The sequence below is a fragment of the Eurypyga helias genome, unplaced genomic scaffold, assembly GCF_000690775.1.
Source record: "Eurypyga helias isolate BGI_N326 unplaced genomic scaffold, ASM69077v1 scaffold2269, whole genome shotgun sequence".
Classification (NCBI taxonomy): domain Eukaryota; kingdom Metazoa; phylum Chordata; class Aves; order Eurypygiformes; family Eurypygidae; genus Eurypyga; species Eurypyga helias.
The window spans coordinates 38,950-58,795 of NW_010273749.1; the positions used below are offsets into that span (position 1 = coordinate 38,950).

General features: G+C 39.6%; 1 protein-coding gene across 1 annotated transcript in view; it reads left to right on the plus strand.

Annotated features, from left to right (window-relative positions):
- HERC2 (HECT and RLD domain containing E3 ubiquitin protein ligase 2) overlaps positions 1-19,846 on the plus strand; it is a 93,012-nt gene that overhangs the window by 37,701 nt on the left and 35,465 nt on the right. The window contains exons 37-57 of the mRNA XM_010159569.1: positions 553-737; positions 2,405-2,552; positions 2,643-2,839; positions 3,074-3,304; positions 4,261-4,396; positions 4,973-5,116; positions 6,564-6,706; positions 9,664-9,931; positions 10,089-10,231; positions 11,593-11,691; positions 11,779-11,947; positions 12,061-12,186; positions 12,929-13,037; positions 13,185-13,324; positions 14,966-15,156; positions 16,928-17,033; positions 17,203-17,294; positions 17,863-18,038; positions 18,491-18,602; positions 19,411-19,492; positions 19,598-19,741. Coding sequence (XP_010157871.1) covers positions 553-737; positions 2,405-2,552; positions 2,643-2,839; positions 3,074-3,304; positions 4,261-4,396; positions 4,973-5,116; positions 6,564-6,706; positions 9,664-9,931; positions 10,089-10,231; positions 11,593-11,691; positions 11,779-11,947; positions 12,061-12,186; positions 12,929-13,037; positions 13,185-13,324; positions 14,966-15,156; positions 16,928-17,033; positions 17,203-17,294; positions 17,863-18,038; positions 18,491-18,602; positions 19,411-19,492; positions 19,598-19,741 — 3,141 coding nt within the window. The remainder of the gene's footprint in view (positions 1-552; positions 738-2,404; positions 2,553-2,642; positions 2,840-3,073; positions 3,305-4,260; positions 4,397-4,972; positions 5,117-6,563; positions 6,707-9,663; positions 9,932-10,088; positions 10,232-11,592; positions 11,692-11,778; positions 11,948-12,060; positions 12,187-12,928; positions 13,038-13,184; positions 13,325-14,965; positions 15,157-16,927; positions 17,034-17,202; positions 17,295-17,862; positions 18,039-18,490; positions 18,603-19,410; positions 19,493-19,597; positions 19,742-19,846) is intronic.

Here is a 19,846-nt window from a genome sequence, read left to right on the forward strand (position 1 = left end):
ACTCAACTGTGTGCTTCTGTTTTGTGCTTTGTTGTCTTGTAACTTTGTAAATTTTTTGTTACTAGTTTTTAATCCCTTAAGGCCACAGACTAGAAAATGCCTGTTCAGAGCTTTTAAAATCCTAATTGTTAACAAAAGCAACGTAAGTGATCTCGAGCATTCTTAGAACATAAGCAGTAAAAATAGGAGTAATGCATGTATGGTGTGGCTTAAGGTCTGATTGGCTTAGACTCTGAATTTCTTAGCAGTCTTTTTCTGTTGGGGGACAACAGTATGACTGGGTATATCGTATGCATTTCCGTAGCTTCTTGGTTATTTCAGAATTTATGCTCTTAACTACTTTTAAATGAGGAAATAGTATGAGAGTTGTTTTTTAAAGGCATATTTAATGAAATTATTACAGGTTCTACAATCAAAGTTAATAGTTCATATAAAGATAGTGGAGTTGGTCCAGTGTTACGATTTGTCCGAAAAAGGCCCTTGCGGTATATAGAGAACTATGTAACTGGCGGAAAAGTCAACTGTTATATGTGTATATCTTTTTGTTTTTAGCTTCCTTGCCAAATAAATTAGTTTATAAAGAACAGCATAGGAGTTGGTGCACGTTGGGATTCATTCGAAGTATAGCACTCATGCCTCAGATGTGCAGCACTCTTAGTACATCTCAGTGGATTACTTTGCTAATGAAAATTGTTGAGGGTCATGAATCTTTCACTGCTGCTTCACTACAGAGACAGGTAATGTGTATATTTCCAAAATACTTTGAAAGGCAATGAATTAAGTAGACTTTTTTTTTTTTAAAAAAGTGTATTTTAAAAAACAAATGGAAAATTTTGTTAAATCAAACTTTTGTTAATTGGAAAAAAGACACGGTAGCTGGTTATATTTAGGATTCATTGTTTTAAATATACATCTGTAAGTTTTTAAGCCTTCAGGGCACTACACCCCTTTGCTCTATTGAAAGCCTGGAAGTTTTGTATAGATGAGAAGCCAAAACATTGTTCCAAAAATGAATTCCAGAAATTCCCATATAATGTTTCCTAGAAGTTGAATAAAGTGAAGTTGAATAAAGAATAACAAAGTGATTAGGAAAAATGTGCAATTTCATCTTGAAGTTATCAAATTGTGTATTATCTACTGTCCCTCCTTACGTAGTAAATGGTCATTATGGTTTTAATTACAATCTCTCTTAAGAAGCTGCATCTTTGCATCTTACTTTGTTATTGTATTTCCCTTGTCCACTCTGCCCTTTTCTTTTTCTTCTTTCTTCTTTCTTTTTTATTTCCTTAGCATCTTGTAGTGCCTTTTTCATGAGATTGAAAAGCAACCTTACTGTGGAATAACTCTTCCCAGTTGGAAGGCTCTGTGATCAAACAATCTTCTTAATCTTTTTCTTGATAGGAAAAAGACTGAAGCCTTTTAACTGAAGCCTTCTATCACAAAGGCTTGTGCGTTTTTGTGTGATTTTCCAGAAAATTCTTGCCAGTATTTTTAATATGATGAGACTTCTGCCATCATCCAGGACTTAGTCCATCATTAGTCATCTGTGCTATTCAGCAAATACTTGAGATAAATGAGCACACCTTGTGTACCAGGATCTAACTTAATAACAGGAAAAAGATGAGACTTTGAAGTTTTAGAAAGACGTGTTATTGATAGAGGTTTATCAGAAGAGAGATCTCCTCCCTGTTACTGATGACATGTGTTGGCCTTCTGGGAAGAGATGAGGAAACAAAAATCTGAAATACTCCCATTCAGAATGTGCAACCCCATCTACTCTTTGATAACTGCAGCTCTGTGCCTTCCTGTGTTCTTCATCAGTCCTGCACTGGGTGTCTAGGTTTAGAGATGCCAGCCTGTTCCTTCTGTACTCTGTCGGAGGCCCTCGTTTCACAGTAATTACTTTTGGGTGTCACTGTGGTTGCTGTTTGCCTTCTTGGTATCATTCAGCTTTATATCTCATGATTTTTAACTGTTACACCTTCATTGCAGAACACTTGGAAACTTTGATTCTGAATTACATCTTAGGACTGAGTCTGGAATCTGAACAAACCTTCCCATTCTGTATTCCTACTTTTCCTGTGTGTATTAGTCATTTACATTTTTTCCCAGTGTGTGTTTGTCCCATGTCCTGAGTATTGAAGAGGTTGGATTCACTGGTATAATGTGCCAATAAAATTGTTACTGACTTTGAACTGGCACAACTTTTTTTAAAATATGCCTCAGCAAACTGATGATGATTAGGAGCTCTATAATTTCCACAGCCAGAAAGGAATCGGCATTACAGAACGAACTTCCGAGGAAGGCTAACTTTTAAAATATCTTCTGTACTTAATATGTTTGAGAATTTCTTTAATGTTTGGTGACTTGGAGTGGACTAATACTCTTTTTGTTCTGTTTTTAGATCCTTGCTGTACATTTATTGAAAGCAGTACTTCCATCGTGGGATAAAAATGAAAGGTCAAGAGACATGAAATTTCTTGTGGAAAAACTGTTTGGATTTTTAGGCAGCCTGCTTAGTACCTGTTCTTCAGATATCCCGCTACTCAGAGGTAGAGGAATTGCCCCTCAGTGGATTATCTTTTGTCTAGAAAATATATGCGTTGAATTGATAACTGCTGTGCAATTGCTTTGTCTTCTAGAATCTACTCTGAGAAGGAGAAAGGCCAGGCCCCAAGCATCTCTAACTGCCACTCACAGTAGTACTTTAGCAGAAGAGATAGTGGCACTGCTGAGGACGCTCCATTCGCTCAGCCAGTGGAATGGACTCATAAACAAGTACATCAACTCTCAGCTAACCTCCATCACCCACATCTTTGCAGGAAAACAGTCAGAAGGGGTAGTTCCCACGTTTTAAAATAAGCTCATTTTTATAGCAATAATTTTTTTGAAATTATAAATATGAAATGTTTGAAACAATATTAAGCTAAATTTCAAAACCATTTTTATCCTTACATATTTGTATTTATGTGTTGTAATTTTTAAAATTAAGTATGTATGATTAACTTTGTATTTTAAAGCAGATACAAGTACATGTTTTCTCCCTACAGTTAGTTTTTATGTTCTCTTTTAGGCTGTGTTGGATGACTACTTTCCTGACACTGAGAATCCAGAGGTGGGAGGCCTAATGGCAGTGTTAGCGGTGATTGGTGGCATAGACAGTCGCCTGAGACTGGGTGGACAAGTAATTCATGATGAATTTGGAGAAGGCACAGTGACACGCATCACCCCAAAAGGGAAAATCACTGTACAGTTCTATGACATGCGAACATGTAGAGTGTGCCCTCTGAATCAGCTCAAACCAGTAAGTTCATTTTGTTGAGGCTTTCCGACAAGGAAGGATATGGTTAAAGACTGTGATGTGGTGCAAAGGAAATATTTGTTTTCATTGGATAAATACATTGCTGTTTAACAGACACAATGCTCTTAATGCAAATCTAAGGTGGCACTCATGGGAACCTCTATACGGCCTTTAATGTCTGTCCTCATTTTTTGAGGAAGTGAAAGAAAGGATTTGAGCTGAAGTCACAAATTCACAGTATCGTTTGTTTGGAAGGGACCTTAAAGACCATCTAGTTCCACCCGCAGGGGCACCTTCCACTAGGCCAGGTTAGTTAAAGGTTTATCCAGCCTGGCCTTGAAGATGGCCAGGGATGGGGCATCCACAGCTTCTCTGGGCAACCTGTTCCAGTGCCTCACCACTCTCTCCATGAAGAACTTCTTCCTGATATCCAATCTAAACCTCCCCACTTTCAATTTAAACCTGTTACCCCTTGTCCTATCACCTATCCTATCAAGTCCTTTGACTTGAACTAATATCCCAAGTCATGATAATGGGATTTATAGCCCTTATGTGAAAGGGACTTAGTTATTTGTATTGAACTTGATTTGGGAAGTAATGTGGAAAGTCATGGGTGTTTTCATTTGAATTTTCATCTCAAGTTGGCTAATATGGCTTTAATGAAAGCACAGTCAAAGTGCCTGGTCTGCTTCAGGGACTGCAGTTCTTCCTTGTTCTGACTCTGTCTTGCTTTTTCACTGAGTAGACCTGCAATTGTGTGGTACAAATACAGGCTTAGGAGCTATGTAGGCAATAGAAATCCTCTCCAGTTGTTCCTAGTCAAGAGCAGTAAGACAAATGCTACTTTTTCTGTTCTTCCATTAATAACCATTGAAACTTTGGAATGATTTTGGAAAATTTTGGAAAACACTTATCTGTATTTTTTTTGTGTTTTGTGTGGTTCTTCCCCTCCTGTGTAGCTTCCAGTTGTGGCTTTTAATGTGAACAACCTGCCTTTCACTGAACCTATGCTATCCATTTGGGCTCAACTAGTAAATCTGGCTGGAAGTAAAATAGAAAAACAAAGAATGAAGTCTCCCAACCAGGGTCTTTCAGGTATAGCTGGGTGTGGGGTGGTTTGTTGTTTGTTTGTTTTTTAAATGGCCCTCTGGGAGAAATACTGGTAACAGCAAATGTGCATAAGAAAAAGGGTTTTCTGGAACCTTACTTCTCTTCTTAGTTGACATTGAATAAGTAGTGTGAGACAAGTTTAGCTATTGAGATTGGTTGCTTTGCACTGTAAGTGGAATACCATTCTTACTTTGGTGAGAAAATGTAAATAAGGTTTGGATCTTTCTTTCTGCATTCAGTTGTTTGAACTGGTTTGTTCAATTGTTTAAAATACTGAATGCATATAACATCTTAACTGCACTTACTGTGCAGATGTAGCAGCTGTTTGATTGTCCAAGGTGTGAAAAGTATCATGATGATGTTTTTAATATCAAGGGTTGTAGAAAGTGTGCAGACTTTTTATCCATGTGCTGTTCAGACTACCTCATTTCATCAGTATTTCACAAGCTTCCACACAGTGAGTTAAGATGTAAACTGGTTTTTGCACTGAGGTTATAGGAATGATAGCCTTTCCTCTCTGAGAAATTTCTAATGCTAATGGCTGCTTAATATTTCTGATAGGTCAAGTGGATTTGGATCTACTGCGATGCCAGCAATTAAAGCTGTACATACTGAAAGCAGGCCGAGCTCTGCTTTCTCACCAGGATACACTCAGGCAGATCTTGTCTCAGCCAGCTGTTCAGGAGGGTGCACTAAATCCTACAGGTATTCTGAAATGCAAACTGCGTGTGATGCTGTTTGTTTAGGTGGTGGATAGAGGATGTGACTGTAACCCTTGGTAATGGCATTTGGAGGGTAAAAATTAGGATTGCCCTTTAAAGGCTAAAAATTAAAAATTAAAATTCAGGAGGGTTTTAACATTATGTATTAAAAGCGTTTTGACTTTTTAACTTGGGTTTTGAAGACAGGATCAAGTGTTTGAAGCTTGAAATATTGGAATTAGCTAAATTTTAAAGTCTTCTATAGTTAGTAAGATTTACAAGTAATTTAAAAAAATTTGTGGGTTTTTTGCAGTGGTTTCCTTTTCTGCTTCAGAACTTAAAGAATGAGTTCTCAATTGGCTATTCCTTTTATTTCAAAAGTTTTGTAATTTTCAGTGAAACAAGTACCAGGATACAGTGTCCTAAGCATAATCTTAAAGGAGTTTAAGAAATGGTAGCTTTAATAATTTGAATTCATCCTCTAGATATGTTTGTTCTACATATGAAAATAAAACAGCTCTGTCAGCTTTCAGGATAGCTATTGATGCCCTTATAGTTTATATTAATTCTTCAGGCATCTGTGAAGCATGTAATATCTTTAAATATATTAATGACTCAGTTTATTTGTTTATTTCTGGGGGTTTTCGGCAGTTGCCAAATTCAAGGCAACAGAATCATCATGTTTTTCCCAGGAATGAAACACGGTTTTACTTCTACCATCAGTTTTTAAGGGGGAAAATCCCACTCAACTTTTTGTTTTTGTGGGGGTTTTTGTTTGTTTGATTTTTCTTTTTTCTTTAACCAGAACAGCATAAATACATGAGGACTATTAACTGCTTTGTTATTCATTTCAAATATGAGAAATTCCTTTTGTTGGATTCAAATGGAGAATGAGAACACTTTCCTGAGGTAGCCACAGTAAAGATCTAGGAAACATGAATGTTTATGCTAACAAGAATACAAAATCAAATACAATAGCTGCAGAATCATGAGCCAGTTGGTTCAAAAAAGGTGTACCCTCTTGAGAGGGCAATGACTATGTCTAGAGAGCTCTTCCCAAGATGTGTATCAGAGGGGGGAAATAATCCAGAAAGCATGCACCATGGTTTTGGGAATCAGTGAGGTGGTTGGGTGTCCTGGAAGGACCTATGTATAATAATGTTATTGTAACAAAGTGAACTCAGAAGATACTTGTGCAAATTTAGTGTTCACTGAACAGTTTCTGCTAGATATGTTCAACGAGTATTTTAGTAAAACTGTTGTTTATCTACAAGATTCTCTTCTGCTTTTTTGTGTGGAGGTGGTGGCACACGATTTAATCTTAAATGCATGATTCCTGTGAAGAAGAAATATGGGAGAAAACAATGTTTGATCAACCAACATGTCCCAGAGTAGTCTCCTGATTGTCTTGTATTACATGGTTTTGGTTAAAATAATGTTTTTGTTTCAAGAGGATGGAGCAGTTGCCTCACCTGACATAGGAGATATGTCTCCTGAAGGACCTCAGCCTCCCATGATTCTCTTACAGCAACTTTTGACAGCTGCTACACAACCATCACCTGTGAAAGCAATATTTGACAAACAGGAGCTTGAGGTAGAGTGTGTGTTTTCTCCTAATAAGTAGCCTAATAAATAAGTCTAATTCACATTCCAATTACACTAGACTAGACTGGACTGTTTCAGTTGGAAGGGACCTACAATGATCTAGTCCTGCTGCCTGGCCAAGTTAAAGAGTGTTGATACAGGCATTGTCTAATTTCCTCTTTAACACTGACCGGTGCATCGATCACTTCAGGAAGCCTGTTCCAGTGTTTGACCACTCTCCTGATAAGGAAATACTCCCTAATGTCCAGCCTAAATTTCCCCTGGTGCAGCTTTGAAGCATTCCCATGCATCACTGGACACCAGAGAGAAGAGCTCAGCACCTTCCTCTCCACTTCCCCTCCTCAGGAAACTGTAGATAGCAATGACATCACCCCTCAGCCTCCTTTTCTCTGAACTGCACAAGCCCAAAGCCCTCACCCACTCCTCATAGGACATTCCTTCCAGCCCTTTCACCAGCTTTGTTGCCCTCCTCTGGAAGCATTTCAGTACCTTCACATCCTTATTGAAATTGTGGGGCCCAAAACTGCACCCAGTACTTGAGGTGAGGCTGCACTGATGCTGAAGACAGGCAGGACAGTCAGCTTTCTTGACCCGCTGGTGATGCTGTGTTTGATGCACCCCAGCATGCACTTTGGCTTCTTGGCTGCCACGGCACGCTGCTGACTCATACTGAGCCTGCTGCCAACCAGCACCCCCAGATCCCTTTCTGCAGGGCTGCCCTCCAGCCACTCCTTTCCCAAGTTCTACTTGCACTGGGCATCACTCCATCCTAGGTGCAGAATCTGGCATTTTGACTTGTTAAATTCTTCCTGTTAATCATAGCTCAGTGCTCCAGTCTACCTAGAACCCTCTGCAAGGCCTTTTGTCCCTCAAGAGAGTCAACAGCACCTTCCAGTCTGGTATCATCAGCAAACTTTGTAATAGAGTCATAGAATCTTTTAGGTTGGAAAAGACCTTTAAGATTATCAGGTCCAACTGTTAACCCAGCACGGCCAAGTCCTCCACTAAACTATGTCTCTAATTGCCTTATTTACATGTCTCTTAAATAACCCCAGGGATGGTGACTCAACTGCTTCCCTGTGCAGCCCATTCCAATGCCTGACAACCCTTTCAATGAAGAAATTTCTCCTAATATCCAATCTTAATCTCCCCTGGCACAACTTGAGGCCGTTTCTTCTTATCTTATTACTTGTCACTTGAGAGAAGAGACCAACCCCCTCTCCTCTGCAACCTCCTTTCAGGCAGCTGCAGAGAGCGATCAGGTCTCCCCTGAGCCTCCTCCAGGCTAAACAACCCCAGTTCCCTCAGCTGCTCCTCACAGGACTTGTGCTCCAGACCCTTCCCCAGCTCTGTTCCCTTCTCTGGACATGCTTCAGCACCTCAGTGTCATTCTTGCAGTGAGGGGCCCAAAACTGAACACAGGATTCGAGGTGCAGCCTCACCAGTGCCCAGTACAGGTGGACAATTGCTTCCCTAGTCCTGCTGGCCACACTGTTCCTGCTGCAGGCCAGGGTGCCATTGGTCTTCTTGGCCACCTGGGCACACTGTTGGCTCATGTTCAGCTGCTGTCAACCAGCACCCCCAGGTCTTTTGCCGCTGGGCAGCTTTCCAGCCACTTATCCCCAAGCCTTGTAGTGTTGCAGGGAGTTGTTGTGACCCAAGTGCAGGACCTGGCACTTGGTCTTGTTGCACCTCCTACAGTTGGCCTCAGCCCATGGATCCAGCCTGTCCAGATCCCTCTGCAGAGCCTTCCCACCCTCAGGCAGATCAACATTCCCAACCAGCTTGGTGTCATCTGCAAACTGACTGAGGGTGCACTTGATCCACTCATCCAGGTCACTAATAAAGATATTAAACAGACCTGGCCCCAGTACTGAGCCCTGGTGTCACCACTTGTGTCCTGTGACCAACTGGATTTAACTCCGCTCACCACCACACACTGGGCCCAGCCATCCAGCCAGTTTTTTTCCCAGTGAAGAGTGCATCCATCCAAGCCGTGAGCAGCCAGCTTCTCCAGGAGAACGCTGTAGGAAACGGTGTCAGAGTTCTTACTAAAGTCTAGGTAGACATCTACAGCATTTCTCTTCTCCACCAAGTGGATCACCTCGTCCTAGAAGGAGATCAGGTTAGTCAAGCAGGACCTGCCATTCATAAACCCGTGCTGGCTGGGCCTGGTCACCTGGTTGTCCTATCTACTGTGTGATGGCACTCAAGATGATCGGCCCCATAACCGTCCCTGGCACCAAGGTCAGTCATTCTACTGCATCCAGCTCTTGTTAAATATATTGAACAGCGGTGGCTCTAGAATTTTAACTCTGAGGAACACCACTGGTGACAAGTCACCAGCCAGATGTACCCCCATTCACTACAACCCTTTGAGCCCTTCAACCAGTTCTTCACCCACCGCGGTGCGAACTGCTCATCCCACAGTTGGATAACTTGTCCAGAAGGATGCTATGAGGGACAGTATCAAAATCCTTACTAAAATTCAGAAAATCTGCATCCACCACCTTCCCTTTGTCCACTAGGCGAGTGACCTTATCACAGAAGGATATCAAATTAGTTAACGGGACTTGCCCTTTGTGCACCCATGCTGACTGTGCCTGATGATTGCATTATTCTTTAAGTGCCTTTCAGCAGTACTCAGTATGATCTCTATAACTTTTTCAGGAACTGAGGTTAAACTACCAGGTCTGTAGTTCCCTGCATCTTCCATCACACCCTTCTTGTGGATTGGAATAACATTGGCTAGCTCCCTGTCAGCAGGGACCTTCCCAAACTCCCACTGGAAGTGAAATTTGTGAAGCTGTAGATTCAAAAAAAAAAAAAAAAGGGGGACACTGAACTACTGTTTTGTTAAATAACCTTTAATTTCGGGCACATGCACACACAAAACATACTAAATATTCTTGTTTTACTTGGACTGATTTATTTGTTCTCATTTAGGCTGCTGCTTTGGCAGTGTGCCAGTATTTGGCTGTAGAGTCGACACATCCTTCAACTCCTGTGTTTGAAGACTGCAGCTCTAGTGAAGCTACAACACCCATCACAGTGCAACATATCCGACCCACAAAAGCGAAGAAACGCAAGCAATCGCCAATTCCACCCCTCCCCATTGTAGTTCAACTTATGGAAATGGGATTTCCTAGGAAAAACATAGAATTTGCACTAAAATCTCTGTCTGGAACCTCTGGAAGTGCCTCTGGACTACCAGGTATTTCATTTAGTTAACGTCACGATGTTAGAAGGAAAGTTGTGAGCAGGTTAAAATGCTTCTTACAGGGGAATAATTGTTACTTGTCCTTTTGGGTGCTATCTTAAGAGTGTCTGAGAATCCCCTAGAGACAGACTGAGTTTATTTTCTCTATTAGGAGTGGAAGCCTTGGTTGGCTGGTTGTTGGATCATCCTGATGTTCAAATTACGGATCTCTCGGATGCGGATACTATCTCTGATGAATATTCAGATGAGGAAATAGTAGAGGAGGTGGAAGAAGCTGAAGCTGCATGCCCTGTGGTAAGTATCAACTTAAGAAAACCTAAGTCATGCTAGCTGGCTGCAAATTCTATAGTTCATTCCTTTTATGAAGTTGGTTAGAGTACAAGGATACTTTGCTGTTCCAAGCTGTCAAGGCTAACAAGGACCATGTCTGCCATGTTTCTAAAGCATGTCGTAAAAGAACCCAAGTAACAGGGGGAGAGTTGGAATGCAGGTAGATGTTTCCCTAGTGGTAGCTATAAGTATCTCTGATAGTTGGTCTCAGTTTCATCTAAAATAGTCAATGCTGTAGTGTAATATTTGTAATGGACTTTTTATTTTAAAATCTTTTTCCCCCTCCATCCTTCCTTTGCTCTGAAAAACAAACATGACTGAGGAATTGGTGAATAAATGGCTAAAAGATATCAATGAAATAGCTTAGCTTTTTCCTTATAAAACTTATTTTCGCTTATTGGTGATAAAATGACCTTTACAATGCCTATTGGGTGTGATGGCTTTAATGTGAATTTATATTAGGTTTCTGTTGACTCGTAGGAACTTCTTCAGTAAGGATTTGCCAATAAAATGAAATGAGTTCCATATTTCTGTTTATTTTTAAGGAGTTATGTTGAGTCTTCTGGCACATGTTGGATTTTGTAATTGAAAGAAATGCATTATATTTTGAAGGAAATTAACTTGACATTGAGTTCTGATATCTTTATCAGTATTGCAGTGACAAACCGTGCTCTATATTGCCTCGAATGAATAAAACACGTCATGCTCAAAACAGAACAGTTTTCTGAAAATTCTTGTTACAGCTGGAATGCAAGTCCTCTTAATTTTTAAGTTAATTAAACCTTGAAATCAATCATTTCTGATAAGTATAATCTTACTATTTCATCAGCTTGTGTTTCTAAGGGAATACTTTAAATCCCATTATAATAAATAACAGAAAAAAAATAGTAGTGTATTTTAGGTAGGAGATTGCCATTCACCACTGTGTGGGGTTTTTTTCCTTCTCCAAACAAGTAGCCTAGGAAGTGGAATGTGAATGTGTATCTGCAAGGCTAAATAGATGCTCACAAATCCTCTTCGTTCTAATTTCTTTTACAAGCACGTTTCATAAAAGCAACTTGCGGCTGTTTCACACATTTCGAAGACTTGCAGCTACATTCCTTGGCAAGTCATTTTGGAAAGTAAACTGTAGTTTAAAGTGCATCATAAATGTTAGCCCTGTAGTGAGTTGACCTGTTGAAGATTTTACCCATTTTGGCATGCAGCTTGGATATTGTATGTTTGTGTTTTTGTTGGGTTATCTTCAGTCTCTGCTAATAATTTTATTTATCTGAATGGAAAACAAATTGTGTAACTGTTACCTGTTTATTTTAAATTTTTTCCAGTCAAGTGGTGCTGTTGTAACAGAGAGCCAGACCTATAAGAAACGAGCTGATTTCTTAAGTAATGATGACTATGCTGTGTACGTGAGGGAGAATATTCAGGTAAGCCTGACGATGAAAAGCTGCATTGAAACGACTTCCCTTCTGGTATTTACATAGCTATGGCATTTTGTTGTCCTTTTTCCTTAGGTGGGGATGATGGTTAGGTGCTGCAGAACCTATGAGGAGGTGTGTGAAGGAGATGTAGGCAAAGTTATTAAATTGGATCGAGATGGATTGCATGACCTGAACGTACAGTGCGATTGGCAACAAAAGGGTGGTACTTACTGGGTCAGATATATCCATGTTGAGCTTTTAGGTAAGTTCGCTGCTAACTGTTTTTTAATAAAAAACTTGAGTGGTAAACTAAGGGAGGTGTATTCTGGGGGGACAAAAACCCACTCACTGTGCATCTGTTCTTGCAACTGCTAGGATTCCCACCACAGAGTTCTGCCTCTCATATCAAGATAGGTGACAAAGTACGTGTGAAAAGCTCCGTTACCACACCCAAATATAAATGGGGATCAGTTACTCATCGGAGTGTGGGAGTTGTCAAAGGTAATGTATATTCAAAATGGGGCATGGGGAGGTAATGAAACTGGAAACCATTCAGACTTTCTGCAGTGTTTAAGGAGAGAATCTTCTAGGCACACTTACAAATAAGTGTGGAATATTGCATGGCGATTATAGAATGCATTTGATGTCTCTAATGAATTTATAGACATGTACTCGGTAGCAGCCCATTTTGTTAGCGTGTTCATCTGATTTTTGAGCCTCTGCACTTACAGTAAAGGTCTTTTAAGAATTGGTGCAGCTTCCTGTTGTAGTTCTCATTTATACTTCAGATAAACCACAAATAGTAAGTAGTAACTCCGACTTGAAGACTTCATATGAAAGTGAGGAGAAAGTGGGGTGCGCTAGTGTCAAGCTGTAAGAGATGTTATAGAAGTAATCTGTGGTGTGTAGGTTGCTTGAAGAAGTACAGGTTTTGGTCATGCTGTTTTTGTGTTTAGAAGTACACTCTCCCTTTAGGAACTATTTTAAAAAGAAAAGAAAAAAAACAGGAGTCAGGGAATTTAAACAGCATAATAGATATTTTTAGAAAAAACCTTTAGAACTCCCTTTCTGTCTGCCCCTTTCCAGGCTATCTGATTAGGTTAATGCATAGTTCCATTAAAAGAAAAGATGACTTTTGAAAGCTACTTTTATTACGTGTTTCTGCTTCTGATGTTGCACTGCAGACCTTCTGCTCCATTTTATAGAGACTTGCAACATGTTGTATTTTCTGTGTGTGTAACAGCTTTTAGTGCCAATGGAAAAGATGTCATTGTAGACTTTCCTCAGCAGTCTCATTGGACTGGCTTGTTGTCGGAAATGGAACTGGTCCCTAGCATTCATCCTGGAGTCACGTAAGTGATGATTCACATTTTTCTTAATATATATGTGTTGTCCTAGCCTTGCTGTCTCGATTCCATTACAGTGACTGGTGTTACAGTTACCTTGTACCATGAAAACCGCTAGAAATATACTTACTCGTCGTTCTTCTGTGAAATCAGGTGCGATGGCTGTCAGATGTTTCCGATCAATGGGCCTAGGTTCAAATGCAGAAACTGTGATGATTTTGACTTTTGTGAAACCTGTTTTAAAACCAGGAAGCATAACACCCGACATACTTTTGGCAGAATAAATGAACCAGGTAAGTTTCAGAATCTTAAGTGTTTCTTAGATTAATTTTAAATGCATTGAATTTGTTTTTAAAAACCAGTTTAAATTTCAGCTCATTAACATAATGAAATTAGTTTTTGGACTGACCTTCTAGACAACAAAACATTTTTAGTAGATCATAGCACTGCTACAGTTGCACCTGCTGGGCTGCGCCAAAACATCAACCCTTAACTTTTCTTTGTAGTGTTTAAAAAGCTTGAAAAATATGGCTACTTGACAGTAACTCTGTCAGAAATGAGTTTTCAACTACACAGAGAATAAAACGTGCAATTCTTTAATCCTCCTGCCTTTTGCTGTCAGCCTGATGTAGCTGAATCTAATCCTCATGACTGCAGGTGCGCTTGAAATACCTAAGAAACCTTCTTACACCTCACCTGCTCTTTTGCCTGTCAGTGTGTGATGGCCGTTGACTCGTTTTCTCCATGATAGAGACTTCAGAGAGGTGTGGTAGGAAAGGGAAGCCTTTTGAAAAACCTGTAACCAGATTTGTTTGTTTCTAGGGCAAGAACAGGTGCAGCCATTTTAACTCCAAATCTTTTGGGTTTTGCATTATGATGCAAAAGTTACCTGGCACTAGTCTTCATTTTTTTTCTCTCCATCTGTCTAAAAATCAGTCTGATCCCTAGTATTTGCAAGGTGAGGCTGGCTTCCGGACTAAATCTCTTCATATTTACATATGGCCAGTTGAACTGGTTTGGAGAACGAATAAAACTGATTCCCTACTAGAAATCATGATCATGCGTTGCATTGTGTATGATGGGTTGTCTAAAGGGTAAGAAAGACTTTCCATTGAGAAATCAGTTAATGTGGTTGCACAGCTGGTATGGTGTGAATCTGTAATCCTTCCCGTTGCCCTGGGTAGTGTAGACGAGTTACAATATTCTTTTAGTCAGGCTTTCTGGAAGCTCTGAAGATCAGTGGTGGGAAGCAGAAGTGGGCTTTTGTAGGGAGGAAATCAACAGCTCACTAAACCACCTCTTGAACAGGATTTGGAATTTTTGAGTGTTTTAACCTAGCTATGTCTGTTCTTCCATAAGGGATTTCTGTTGAGGGTTGGTTGCATATTTTTCGCATGCTATGGTAGTGTACAAAAATTGATGTCTTGTGGGCCTGTATTTTGAAGTACATATTGTAAATTTGCGGTTGTATTTAAAAAGGAAGAACCCTTTCAAGTGGGTACTTAGTCAAGAATGTGAGTCTTTTAAGGATTTTCTCCGTTTACAGTGCATGCCCCTGTAATGTTTTATCATTTGATTTTAGGAATTACTGTGTCTGACATTCCTGAAGAGAGTAGTTTTCCTTTTTTTTTTTTAGTGTACCAAGTGTTTCTTGGTACAAATTAATCCTACGTGTAAGAGGAGAAAGCCTAGCTATCCCAAATGACAGGCATGAAAACTTCTAGTCAGGTGATGTCCTTTAAAAAAAATAAAATCTTGAGCTGTGCCATTTAAGTCTGCGTTATATTACCATACTGGTGTGACATGCGTTCCACTTTTAGACTACATAACCGAAATCTCTGATTTGTTATATTTTTCCTTTCAAATTGCTTATGCGTTTAATAAAAGCAGTTTTCTTAGAAAGGTACATGCTTAATGTTTCATTAACTACACAGGTCAGTCCCCGGTGTTTTGTGGGCGTTCTGGAAAGCAGCTGAAGAGACGGCATAGTAGTCAGCGGGGAATGTTATTGGATGATTGGTCAAGAATAGTTAAAAATTTGAATGTCTCCTCCTCTGTGAATCAGGCTTCACGTCTTATCGATGGTAGTGAGCAGTGCTGGCAGTCTTCTGGCTCACAAGGAAAGGTAACTTTAAGCCATAACTGTTTTATTCTGGCATACTTTCTTCTTAAGAAGGTAACTATTTACCTTACTGAAATATTTTTGTTACATTCGTATAAGATAGAAGAGTAGTAAAAACAGACATCTAAGGTACAAAACTATGTTTCTTTTTAAAGTTGTGCTTCATTTTTCTAATTATTTCATGTGAATTATAACGAACTTGTGTGATTTTTGAAACACAAGGTAATTACTCTGTTCTGTAGTTGGTTATATGGTTACAATTGCCTTTTCAGTCCAATCGCTGATGACTGTTGTTCTTAACAATCACATTTATTACATTTTACTTAAATGAGCTTGTTGCAATATGAAAAGCATCTATGTTATTACTATCTAAAACTGCCTCCAAGCTCTCTCTCAGATGCATAGAATCATAGAATATGTTGACTTCTAAAGGACCCTTAAGATCAAGTCCAACTCCCTGCTCTACGCAGGGCTATCTAAAACTAAACCTTATGAGTAAGAACATCATCTAGATGCTCCTTGAACTTTGACAGGTTTGGTGCCATGACCCACTTACCTGGGGAGCCTGTTCCAGTGACCAACGACTGTCTCAGTGAAGAAGCTTTTCCTCATGTCCAACCTGAACTTCCCCTGGTGCAGCATCATTCCGTTTCCTTGTGTCCTATTGCTGGTCATCAGAAAGAGGAGATTAGCACCTCCTCCTGTGCTGCCTCTTGAAGTTGTAGGCAGGGATGAGGTCACCCCCCAGCCTTCTCCAAGCTGAACAAACCAAGTGGCCTCCTAAGATTTGCCCTTGAGGCCTTTCACCATCTTGGTCACCCTCCTCTGAACACACTCTGATAGTTTGATGTCCTCCTTACACTGAGGCACCCAAAACTGCGCGCGGTACTTCAGGTGGGGCTGCACCGGTGCAGTGCAGGGTGGGATGGTCATGTTCCTTGTCCAGTCAGCTGAGCTGTGCTTGATGCACCCCAGGACACAGTCGGCCTCATTGGATGTTAGGGCACACTGTTGTCTCAGGTTCAACTTGCCATCAATCCAAAGCTCTGCATCTCTTTCTGTGGGATTGCTCTCCAGCCTCGTGTCCTGCAGTTTGTACGTATAAGCAAGATTACCACATTGCAGGTGGGGAATCCAGCACTTGCTCTTGTTAACTTTCATACAGTTGGTGATTGTGCAGACTCTCTACCCTCGAGGGAGCTCACTGCTCCTCCTAGTTCAGTGTCATCAGCAAATTTGCTTAATGTACTTTTGACTCCTGGATCCAGATCATTTACAAAACCAAATAAATGCTGTTCTTTAGTCCATGGCTTAGTGGTTTTATTGGCCTGCAGCACTGCTCTGTGGCCAGCCTAGGCACCGACATTTGCAGCTAGGCTTCTGTCCAGTGTGCTTTGTTTATAGCCATGTTGAGCATATCCCCACGTACCCTTCCGTCAGGCTGTCTACAGATGTAAACCAGTCAAAGGTTTACATATTATGTCCCATTTCTTGATCTCCACTGGTATTGTGCTTTCTCAGCCTTCTGAATGGTGTTGCTCTTGGGTGAAATGAATAATTTGCTGCAACTGTTTCTCTGGCATTTGGCGGTTGGACAGGTGAGAAGTTCACAAGGTCATTTTTCATTTGCCAGTTCCCATACACTGCAGCTGTTGTGTACCATTCACAAATGTTTTTCAGACTTTCTGCAAAACCAGCACATATTTATTCTTGCTAACCATATGGTGGTCCTACCAACACTACCTGAAAATGAAATTCTGTGTGTTTCCCCTAGCACTGGATTCGCTTGGAGATTTTTCCAGATGTTCTTGTTCATAGACTGAAGATGATGGTGGACCCTGCAGACAGCAGTTACATGCCATCTTTAGTCGTAGTTTCAGGTATGTGTATGTTCTCTGAGAAGTCTGAGAAATCCTTTTCTTTGTGCATTTGGCAGTTGGTATTTACTAGTTTCAGTTAATACAGTCATCTATTTAACATGCATAGTGCCTGTTTATGAAACAAACACCCTCTCTTCAAATGTTTTTCTCTCCATGTTTTGTTTTCTAGGGGGGAATTCCTTAAATAACCTTATAGAGCTAAAGACAATCAATATAAACCCTACAGACACCACAGTGCCTCTACTTAGTGATTGTACAGAAGTAAGTGAAGTTTGTGTGAGAGTTACTCTTGTGTGCAACAGAAAAATATTTTGCTGCAACAGACTGATGAAAAGCACTGTTGTGATTATTAAAGCATTGTATTTTGCTTTTTTTTAAATTAACACTATTTCTGGCAGTTCAGTGAAGTGAATTATCCTGTGAAGTTTTACCAAATCTCAGTGTAATTCTGTAATAGCCTTATTAGTAAAGGTACTTCAGTTTTTATGTTCTAAGTCAATATACCTATGAATCAATAAGACATCCCAGTAAACTTAATTTTTGGGGTGGATTTTGGTGGGTGAGAAGGCTTATTTTGGATAGTAGTTCTGATCTTTTTCAGTGACAGCAAGAAGGAATGCATAATGAATTTTTAGAAAATTGGAAGTGAAATAATTCTCAAATTAATGAGGTCTTACGTTTATCTTAAAGTATGAGTTATGTAGAGCCAAACAGCCACATGTTTAAAGCAACAGTTTCCTTTTGTTAAGGTGACAAAGCTGAGCAACTTCCTATGTTTTATAAAATTGTATAGGACCCAAAAGATGGCAATTTAGTTTTTTCTTCTTAGTACCACAGGTATATTGAGATTGCAATCAAGCAGTGCAGGAGCTCTGGGATTGATTGCAAAATACACGGCCTCAGCATCCTGGGACGTATACGTGCAGAGGATGAAGATTTGGCTGCAGTCCCTTTCCTTGCTTCTGATAATGAGGAGGAGGATGATGATAAAGCTAACACTGGGAGGTGGGTAACTCTAGAGGGTGAGGGGGAAATGATAAAGTACCTTAGTGTCTATATATTCCAATCAGAAGATCAATGTAAGAAGAACAGCTTAATTAGGTTGAATAGTAGTAATGAGAAATCAGTATCTTAGTTTGTCAGAATTGTAAGTAGGTCATTTGTTGATAAATAACTTCAAAATTATCACACTGGAAAGAGGGTAGCATTTTGTGTGACTCTTCTGCTTCTACAGTAAACCTGGAGTTGAAAAAGCTAAAAACTTGATGTGTTTATATTTGCTATGTGGCACGTGTATGTTTACCGGTAATCAGCAAAACACCGCTTAGCTGTGGTGGTGTAGTTTGAGTACTGAAACTGTTCCAAACTGTAAAATCAGTAAATACAGTAAAAAGATGCCTATGTTATAGCATACAGGTTGCTAAACTGTTTTGGTGTTGTTTTTTCACTATGCTCAGCCTTGTTAGAAAGAAGGCAGCTGGGCTGGAATCGGCAGCTACAATAAGAACCAAGGTTTTTGTTTGGGGACTGAATGACAAAGACCAATTGGGAGGCCTAAAAGGTTCCAAGGTATGTTTGTTTTCAAACTCTAGGGTAAAACTGAAATGTACGAGTCTCCCGCAATTCAAAATTAATTAAAATTTAATCAGAATTTTAAAGTTTAAAACCTAGCCTTTGTAGCTTTTGATAATAATATATAAAGGTTAAGACATGTAGATGTCTGCTGGGTGGAAAATTGGAGAAAATTTGGATAATACTCTGAAACTGAATTTCGTTACTCTGAAACTCAGTTTTTAGCAGCCACTTAATAATTTGTTTTAGATAATAGTGAACCAACTGTTCTAAAAATGTGTAGCGTTCTATACTACTTCTGGTCCTTTTGACTTTGTGTGCATCAAATTAAGCTTAAGTTTGTTTGGGTTTTGTTTGTTTTTTCCCCTTGAGTTGATCTCTAATCCAGATTATTAAAGCATTTTGCTACTGAAAAACTCAGTTGTGGTTTTGTGGTTCTGTATGTTGAAGTGTATTGGTTAACACTTTTAACTAGGTTTATTTTGCTGTTGTGTGCTTCTTCAAAACTGAGTTTGGTTTTCTCAAGAAAACTTTACTAATAGGAAAATCCTTGTTCATATTCCATTTCATTTTTTCTCAGGCTTGGTATTTATCATGGTTTCAGTATTAAATGTCTTTTCTTGGTTTTTTGTTTTTTCACCTGGTGTATATTAACTGGTATGTGTGAAGTGACCGAATAATATGGGGAGTTTTATATATTAAAAAAGGTACCTGTTAGATTAACTGGTTTATTACTTAAGAATAGGCCTTCTTTTTAAGGTATAAAACTTAAAATGTAATGATCTTTATTTCCTGTGTGCTCTAGATAAAGGTCCCTTCCTTTTCTGAAACCTTATCTGCCTTGAATGTTGTTCAGGTAGCTGGAGGATCTAAAAGCCTTTTTGCAGGTAATAGAAGTTTTGAATAAATATAATTTAAGGACAGAAGCAGATTTCCAGTTGTGTAATATTAATGGTGTTTCAAACTTACTTTATATTTTTTCCTCATTTTAGTGACTGTAGAGGGTAAAGTATATGCCTGCGGAGAAGCCACAAATGGAAGGCTGGGTTTAGGAATATCTAGTGGAACTGTGCCTATTCCCCGCCAGATTACAGCTCTCAGTAACTATGTGGTAAAGAAGGTGGCTGTTCACTCAGGTACTGGCTATTTCTATTCTTGCATACATATGCATCCAAAACATATTAAGCCTGAAAATGGTTGCTTTGTAGTTTTTTTGGTTGCTGTGATGCCATAGCATATCT